At 54.4% G+C, this 8,661-nt stretch overlaps 1 protein-coding gene across 2 annotated transcripts in view; it reads right to left on the reverse strand.

Annotated features, from left to right (window-relative positions):
- OLFM1 (olfactomedin 1) overlaps positions 1 to 4,252 on the reverse strand; it is a 48,064-nt gene extending 43,812 nt beyond the window's left edge. The window contains exons 1-2 of one of the 2 annotated variants that reach the window (XM_088147228.1): positions 3,751 to 4,252; positions 351 to 416 (exon numbers count right to left, since the gene is read on the reverse strand). In XM_088147228.1, the coding sequence (XP_088003354.1) occupies positions 351 to 416; positions 3,751 to 3,816 (132 nt within the window). In that variant the 5' untranslated portion in view covers positions 3,817 to 4,252. The remainder of the gene's footprint in view (positions 1 to 350; positions 417 to 3,750) is intronic. The other variant, XM_088147229.1, reaches the window with a different exon arrangement.
- Positions 4,253 to 8,661: the final 4,409 nt, after the last annotated feature.

Here is an 8,661-nt window from a genome sequence, read left to right on the forward strand (position 1 = left end):
ACCCTTTTGCTACTTACAACTTTCTCCACTTTCCCCCCTGCCCATCTGGGGTTCCAAAGGCCCAGATCTTATTTGTGGGGCAACTCTGATTTATTAGCCACTGCTTATCTTCCAGTTTTGCCTCTGGGGTTTTATTCTGCTGGCTTCATACGCACAGTGGTCTTCCACTTCGATGTACATCCCTCTTTCTGCCTTCACAACTAAGCTGTGAATAGGTTTGCACAGAACGGCACTGGGCTGTAACTTCAATATGCTATTTGGGGAACCCATTTTAAATTTCTGTGCATTTGGGCTTTGCACGTTGGCTATTGAATGTTTAGTGGTGGGGAAAAGGATACATATAAACTTACGCATGCATTGATGTTACAAATTCTCCAGCTGGAAGGCAGGTGGTGTGGAATAAAAGGAGGCCGGGTCTACAGAAAATGGTAATGCAAAGCAATGTTTCACTTCTCATCTCAAACAGAAGTAGAAAAATAAAACAAAATAAGAACCTAAAGATCAGCACGGCCCCTATCTGATTGTCTCTCTGAGTCAAGTTCATGTAAGGAATGGCCGCCTCGGGGGATGGATGTCAGGAAAGGAGCCCACCTGCCAGCCAACTCCGTGGTGCCTGAGAAAGGTGGGAGGCTCTGCCCTCGCCTAAGCTGGCCAGCTCAAAGGAGCCAATCGGGCCAGAGGCACCAGGGACACCTCTGGCCTCTTCTGCCACCGCCAGAGTTCCCAGAGATGAATTATCAGGGGCAGGCTGAAATCTGCTGAACGCCTTAAGCAAGTACTCCAGGCCACAGATTTTGCAAGCGTCCAGCCTCCGGGGTGCCAGTAGATTTGGCCAGCCATGGGGTGGTGAAGATGATGGATCCTGGTGGGGGGGGGAAGAGGGGCCCGAGTTTCCTTAAGCTGACCTCTGCGCCTTTTGCCTGGACCAGGAGCATAAAAAGACTTCTCCGGCCTATGGGGGACCTGGATGGAGGAGGGTCTTTCCCACCACCTGCCAAAGGGGAGCTCTGCGGGCTTTCTTGCATGTAAAGCAAGCGTTTGACCTCTGAGCTTCCTCCAGCCCCACCCCGGTCTTCCCATGGGTCTGAACCAACTGCTGTCCGGGGAGCAAAGTTTGACAACGCGTGCCGAGACCAGAAAGAGCACCAAGTGGCGAAAGCACGCACTGCCTTGCAATTGCCTTTATGGCTGAAGAATCTGCAGAGGATTTCTTCCGTCATAAATTTTCTGCCAGTTTCAAGATTTCGGGCTGGGGTTTACAATTAGGACAGGGAGAAGGATTGTACTCTGCACATGATCAGAAGCATTCTGGAAAATGCCATTCTGTCTCCCCCATTCCTGACAACCCTCCCCTCCCCCTCCCCATCATGCCCGCGTGTCCTTTCAGCCTCTCAAAATAATGGTTATTTGAAGCGTGTGGCACAAGCAACATTCCGACTGCAAGTGAAATGTTTGGGGGCTTTGGGCACTGATGACTAGCCTAAAAGTCTGAGGAATTCCAAGGGAAGCAAAACAATGATTTCAGCTTAGGATAGGAATCTTCACGGGAGGATGTGGGGCCAACTCTTTCCTCTGAAAAGATGGAGACGGGGGGATGCAGCCAAAACTCCAAACTGTCTACTGCAAACGGTCAACCTCCTAGAAACTCTGAAATGTTCACAAATTGGCTTTTACAGGAAAAGAAACAGAACTCAGCTGCCTCCCAGCTTTGTTCCAGAAAGGGAGCAGAGGAAAGAAGTATGGTGAAAGGCGCACATGTGCAGAAATCCATTTTTCCACTGCTATTGTCAGTCACAGTAGCATCATCACTGCAGAGTATGAATCGTCAGCCACAAAGATCCTCAGTTCAAATTATGCCTCAGCCAGTAATTCACAGATGATTTCGGCCAGACAGATCTTCCCCATAGTGCAAAGAAGCCTAGTGGTCTGCCTTGCAAGGCTGTCGTGAAGATTCTTGAAGGCATGTGGCCATCTCATTCATTTATTTTGCATTCTCCCCTCACTTGGAAAACCTTACAACAGCAAAACCAAGACTTTCAATTCCCCCCCCCCCCCCCGCTGGAACCGCCTATCCCGGTCTCTTTCTCAGAGCACCTGGACATTGGGAGGGAGGTCAGGCCCTCCTCAGCGGAGGTCAGGCTCTGGCTGGGATCAGCAATCCAACAGCTGCAGCGGTTGAGGCTGCTCCCGAGCCTGAACGGGGCTTCTCAGCCTTAACAGCAGCCGCCGAGGTTCTCTCCCCCAGCTGGGTGTATTCTGTGAGCAGCCTGAGTTAGGGTCTCTCTCCTGCTCCAGCCCCTCCCGCCGCTCTTCCCAACTCTCTTTATGGGGTGCCCGGCAGAACAGCAGAGCTGGGCACAGCAGCTCTCCTGCCCTTGAGGAAGGGTGGCTTTTGGGGGAGGGGAATGCACGTGCTGCCGTGGTCAGGGGGGAAGGCTGCCACTTAAAGGGGGGGCACTGCCAGCAAGGTGAAGGTCCCTGGAATGACCTCCCTCTGCAAGGAGGCAAGGAGACCTTCTCCACCCTGGGGACCTGGGCTTGGACGGGGTTGGGATGCTACAAGGCATTCCCAAAGCTGCAGGGCAAGAAGCCAGAAAGCCATGCTTTCAGGACAAGCCTTGTCCGCTTCACCCTGGCTTTGTCCAGTTCTGGCACATGCGCAGTTCTTTGGGATAGAGAGTAACAGCTACTCTCCCCCTCTCCCCTGCACACACACACACACACACACACACACACAGAGCATAACACCAGTACAACAGAACTGATTTTGCAGCCAGCCACCAGGCTTCACCAGTCCTCCCAGTTTGACTAAAAGGGCAAAACGAAGGCAAGTCCCCGTCCTTTTCTCACCCCCCTTGCCCTTATTAGCAGGCCTGCATTCCAAGCGGGGTTCCAGGTCCCTCGTACATTTGTCTTTCAGGCCGAAGGGCAACCGGGGAAGAAGAAAGACAGCCGGAGAAGGGCAGAGGGAGAGGCGCTCCCTGCAAGCCAGGGCTGGTCTTCTCTGCGATGCCGCTTTTGGCTCCCAGGCAGAGCTCCGATGCCGAATTCGCTACCTCCCCCCCCCCCCCACACACACACACCTTGAAAAGGAGCAACAGACTTCCCTCTGCATTGAGACGCTGGAGGGGGGCTGTTGGCACGCAAGAGAAGGTCTCCAAAGACACCCACCTATGGCTCCATTCCTCCCTGCCAGCCTCCTTCCTTGAGGGGTGGAAATTCTTCCAGTTAAACCTTCAAAGAAGCGGGGGGGGGGGGGGGTTTGGCAAGGTTCCAGCATGACCTTAAAGGCGGGATTGGGGGCCCTGGAACAGACTCTCTTGCTCTCGAAAAGACCCCTGGCCAGCCCGAAACCCCAACGACCCCTCCTCACTTCCTTCATGTAGGCCAGGAAAGCAGAAGGGGACTCGGCGAGGGGAGGCTGCTGCCTGCCTCTCTGGGGGGCCGCCCCGCGCTCCCCTTTCCCTTCCCTGATCTCGCCGGGGCACCCTTCCCAAGCCCCACCCAGCTGCTCGAAAGGGAAGGCGGGCGGGCGGTCGGACGGGCCGCCGATCAGCACGTCGGAGAGCGCCCGCCGGCTCCGGGCGCCTGGCTCTGCCAGCGGGACCCCAACTTTCCCAGCACCGGGGAGAACGGGGGCGGGGGGGGGGGGGGCGGCAGGGTTGCTGCAGCCGCGTCCGGCGGGGCTCGCGGGAAAGTCCGCCCGGGGGCGGCGGGCGGGCGGGCGGGCGGGCGGGCGGGGGCGCCTACCTGGCTGAGCTCGGTGCCCATCAGCAGCAGGAAGAGGAGGCTGAGCAGCCTGCGGGCGGGTCGCATGGCTTTGGCGCGCGGCTCCAGCCACGGGCATCGGCGGCGGCGGCGGCCGCGTCCTCCTCTCAGGCGACTCGGCGCGCCGGGTCCGCGCTCCCGACTCCCTTCGCAGCCCTGCCGAGGAGGCGCTGGCGCTGGCGCTGGCGGGCTCCCGGGCGGCGGCGGCGGCGGCGGCGGGCGGCTCAGCAGCCCGAGGCGGGGCGGCGAGAGGCAGGGGGCATCCTTGCCGGGCAGGGTCCCGGCGGCCCGGCTCGTCTCCGCTGCCCGGCTGGCCACTCCGCCTCCTGCCTGCCCGTTCAGTGGCGCTGGGCCGGGAGGCGCTGGCGGGAAGCAGCGGCTAGCCGAGCCGGGAGGGCGTCTCCGTCCGCCGCTGCCAAAAGTTTGCCTGGGAAAGCAGGTGGAGGAGGAAGAGGGCGAGGGGGTCGGGCGAGGAAGCGCGGGGGAGGGCGGGCGGCGGGAGGGGCGGCAGGCAGCGCCACGAGAGCAGGGCCGGGAGCGGATGTGACATCAGGCGAGGCGGGGGACATTCGACTGCACAGAGGGAAAGCGAGGCAGCCTCGCGAGGGGCGAGCGCCTGCCCCACCCGCCTCTGCCGGGGAGCCCGCTCGGGCAGCCGGGCCTTCGGGCGCTCCAGCCGCCCTGCGGGAGGGCAGGACCCGCCGCCCTCCCCCGCCGCCTTGGCTGCCCCGGTCCTTCCAGGGCTGGGGTCGCTTCGCCTCGCCCGCAGAGCCTCCCGCAGCCCGCCGGGTCCCTTCTCTGGATACCGCAGACAAAGGCGCCTCGTCTGCCCCGGGAAAGTTTAGAGGAGCTCGATTGGGGGGGGGGGGGGTGGAGGGAGTCCCCGCAGCCTTCCCGACCCCCCCCTTTTTCCTCAAGGGGGTGCAGAAAGCCTGCGTTGGCTTTGGTCTCATGGACTTGCTGCAATTTAGGGCTCGAATTCATGCAGATGATTGTCCAGATCTCTCTGGACCTGAACTTGACACCCGTTGGAGAGTTCATATGTCCACTTCCAGATATTCTTGGTTCCGGAGACCATAAAATGCTTTAACAACTGGGAATGGCTGGAGAGTTGGAAACCAGTGATAGTTGCTCAACAGTCTGAGTTGTGGCACGTTTCCCCTCCCTCCCCCCGTAATTTTCCAGATGGGGATAAGGTGATTCCATGATGGAAGGTCAGCCCAGGAGGGTCCTAGAAAGGGAAAACTGGGCCCCCGTTACCCTGTTGTGGCAGCTCGCCTGCCCTGGCAGAGGCTTCTGGATGGCTTTCTTCGCCTTGATCTCTGTCGGCTGCTCAGGTGGGGATGGCTCCAAGGAACGTCCAGACCCTTCAGTGGGATCCAGTGGCCTTCTGGGGCCAATTCAAAATGATATTTTTTTTAAAAAAAGTTGCACCAAAAAATTCATCAGTAGTCCTTATTTAATTATGTAAAAGAAAAGTTTGCTTTTGAAGGAGGAGAGAGCTGGGGAGGATTGTTCTGGAAGGAGTGGGGTGTCTTGCATTTACTTAATCACAAGGCAGCCCAAGAATGCATGTGAATAGTCTTTCATGGTGCAAACCTCTCTCTTTCCGTGGGTTTTCAACCTCCCTGGCTCCCGCAATCCCATTCATCTCCCAGAAGGGAGTGCCTGCAGACTTCCTTCTTCCCCCTCCCCTAGAGCAATTCAGAAAGTTGTTTTGCCCAGAAATTTGGTAGGGCATTTCAAAAGGCCATTCTGAACAGGCCTCCCTTTGGGGCACGATATCCTGCCACGCTGCAAGCTGTAATAGGAGTGGCGAAACAACATACAGCTTGTCCTTTTGCAGGTATTGCCCAGTGGAGAATGGTACCATCTGCTCTGTGAAGTTCCAGCACCGAGCCCAACAGATTGCAATGCATGTAGGTTGATGTACCTTAAATCCGAAAACCAGGTTAACAAAACTATTGCTGTATCCATACAATATGCTCTACTCTAGGAAATAAACCAACTTAGATCATGCCACACGCTAAAGCATTGGCTGGCTTCTCATAATGGCTGAACCATAAACCACCCAGCCCCATTTTAGCCTAGTCTAGTGTTATATGAAGCCAGTTATTTTCTCACAATAGTAACACTGTGTTTATTGTCACAACTGTCATAAAAAAGGAGTGGTTTGCTAAGTTTTTCTCTGGCTGGACACATCAGACAGACTGATGTAAACTAACATAATCAAATATTTGCCATTTCCTTGTTGAGTGCCAATCCTCAGCCTGGGTGGAGAAAAACTTCTATGATGTATCCAACTAAGGAATAGAGATGAATTATTTCTTTGCTTCGTTGTTAGTTGTCAGCCACGTCCAGGTGCCCTCCACCACGCTGGGTTTCCCATCTAGTCTGGGAGTTCATTGGCCGTCCTTAGGCGGGTGGCCTCAAAAGCAACTGATTTGCAGGTACGCCTGAGTCTGTCTTCCCCACCAGGCGCTCTCCCGGGGGTGCTAGACTTCAATTCCCATCATCCCCAGTCTACATCCCATCCAGGCCTTTGCAGAAGCCACATCAAATCTTCAGGATCATCACATCCTTGCATCATTATCCGTAACCTATTAATAATACAGTCATGACCAATGCATTCGTCATTATTTTACTGATATACTCCTCTTTCTTGGAGAGAAGGAAAAGTAAATAATGAAGGCAAGAACATCTTGTACACTAAAAGGTGATCTAAAATCAGCCAGGGCTGAGCTTGCAAACCATGTTAAAAGACTTTGTGGGGATTGTGAATTAGGCCGTTGTGTTATGCCCTAATCTGGTTTACGTGTTTCGGCAAGCACATTCTGAGAACACAGCCACTGTCCTTGGTTAACTCAAACGAGACGTCAATGGGTTGGGTTGTGTAAATCCAGCCAGGATGCTTGTAGGTAGGAGGCAAAGGATGGTAAGATGGGAGGAAGATGACAGAAGATAGGCTTTCCTCAATACTGAAAAATTGAGCTTCCATATTGAGGGGCAATATAACTTTGAGAGCATGGTGCTGAGGACAAATGACATACAAGTTAACCATCATGTTTATGGTCTACTTGTGAACTTCCCTGCTTGAGGCATCTGATTGGCTGCTTTTAGAAGCAGAAGATGAAGAGATCAGACTTTTGTCATGTTCTGGAAGGTTCTGGTCATGTGTGGTGTGTGTGTGTGTGTGAGAGAGAGAGAGAGAGAGAGAGAAAGAGAGAGAAACACTCTCTAATATGTGTCCCTTCTTCCATACACAGTGCTGGCCTGTTGCAAGCTGCATGCCCTTGGACCTATTCCTAGAATGTGGAGATGGGGGGAAACTTGGTTCATCTTCTGCTGAGACTTTAAGCGGCCTCCTTTAAGAACGTCCTCCTCTTCCCTCAGGCAGAAGCCAAGGCAATGAGGCAGTTGCCACAGTAACAGCACCAGCTTCTCCTTCTAAAAAAGAGAGAGAGGAATAATGCAAGCAGGTGTCCTTCGGAAAACTCACACGTGATGCCACAGAGAGTATGTTAACATTGCCTGTGGGTTACATGTGTCAAAGAGATTGCATTTCCTTTTTAAAGCAAATATCTTTGTGATTCACAAGGACAAGCGTGTGTGTGTGTGTGTTCACACAGGTGTACACTCCAGAACGCCATATACTGTCATTGCTCCTCAGTCCTGCCTGCCTGATCATCGTAATTCCGAACTGCTTCCCAAAACCCAGGTCTGTGGCCGCTGTCCTCTCGCCCCCATCAGCCTGGGCTGGGAGCCTCTCTCTCAGAGCCATTGTCAGCTTGTCAGCGGAGCGCTTTCTTGTCACCGGCAGTGATTGGACTCCAGGTGCAAATTGTTCCCCATGCGAGGCTGTGCCAAGGCGATAGATCACCGCCCCATCTCAGATCTAGTACAGGAGCTGTGATGGATTTTGTGTGGGGTGGGGAGGAGATGGCAAAAGGGCTCGGCAAGAAATGAGACGGAATGGCTGCCGAAAGCCAATGGGCTGGCTGACCCTGAGTCCCGTCTGCAGCCTTGGGCACTGCATGGACCGCTCAGAGGTTCAGAGAAGGGCAAGGGGGAGGACCAGGAACCAGAAGCTGCGTCCAGTGGAGAGAGGTTGAAGGAACTGGAAGTGCTGAGCCTTGAGAAGAGGAGATTGAATGGGGAGTTGATGGTCCTCTTCAAAGGCCTGCAGGGATGTCATACAGAAGGAAGTCAAGACTCTTCTCCCTTGTGCACAAGTGCAGGGCCCAGATTGATGTGCTTCAGTTACAATAAAGCAGATCCAACTGAACGTTAGAAAAGACTTCCTTAAGAGTAATTGGACAGTGGAACCAGGGACTGGGAGGCTCAGGGCTCCCCTTCGTTCAGGCAGAGACTGGACGATAATCTGTCTGGAAGGCTTGACTGATCCCTGCAGGAAGCTGGCCTTCATGGGCTCAGGGCCTCTTTTCCTCTTGGAGTTGTAGTAGCTGCAGCCAGCTTCCCACCTGCCGGAAGCCTACAAATGCAATAGGACTGACCGCATCTTTCTGAAGTCCTTGGGGCCACCCTGTGGCCAGGTAGCCTGACGCTTGTCCTTGCTTTTGGGACCGCAGCATCAGTTTGCCGGTTCTGGCTTGGTGAAGGCGTGGAATGGGAATGAGCAAACCCAAAGTGACCAGTATTTCTGTTTTGCTTCTCAAAAGCATCGTGAATTGCAAAATTTCACCTTTGAAGTAAGAATAGAAATAAGTTGAACCCGACATGGAAGGGGAAATGGAGCATTTTTAGGTTACCTGGCATTCTTGCAAGAACCAAGTTTTGGATCTTGTCCGTTACCTGCCAAGATCTTTTGTGGCTTAGGTGCAGAATATGAGGATTTGAGCTGGATCCAAGGGCGTCAAGAAAGTCACAATGGCT

This window comes from Python bivittatus, unplaced genomic scaffold, assembly GCF_059951505.1.
Source record: "Python bivittatus isolate LINGU-HERP-01145 unplaced genomic scaffold, Pbiv_v1 ctg000160_np1212, whole genome shotgun sequence".
Classification (NCBI taxonomy): Eukaryota; Metazoa; Chordata; class Lepidosauria; order Squamata; family Pythonidae; genus Python; species Python bivittatus.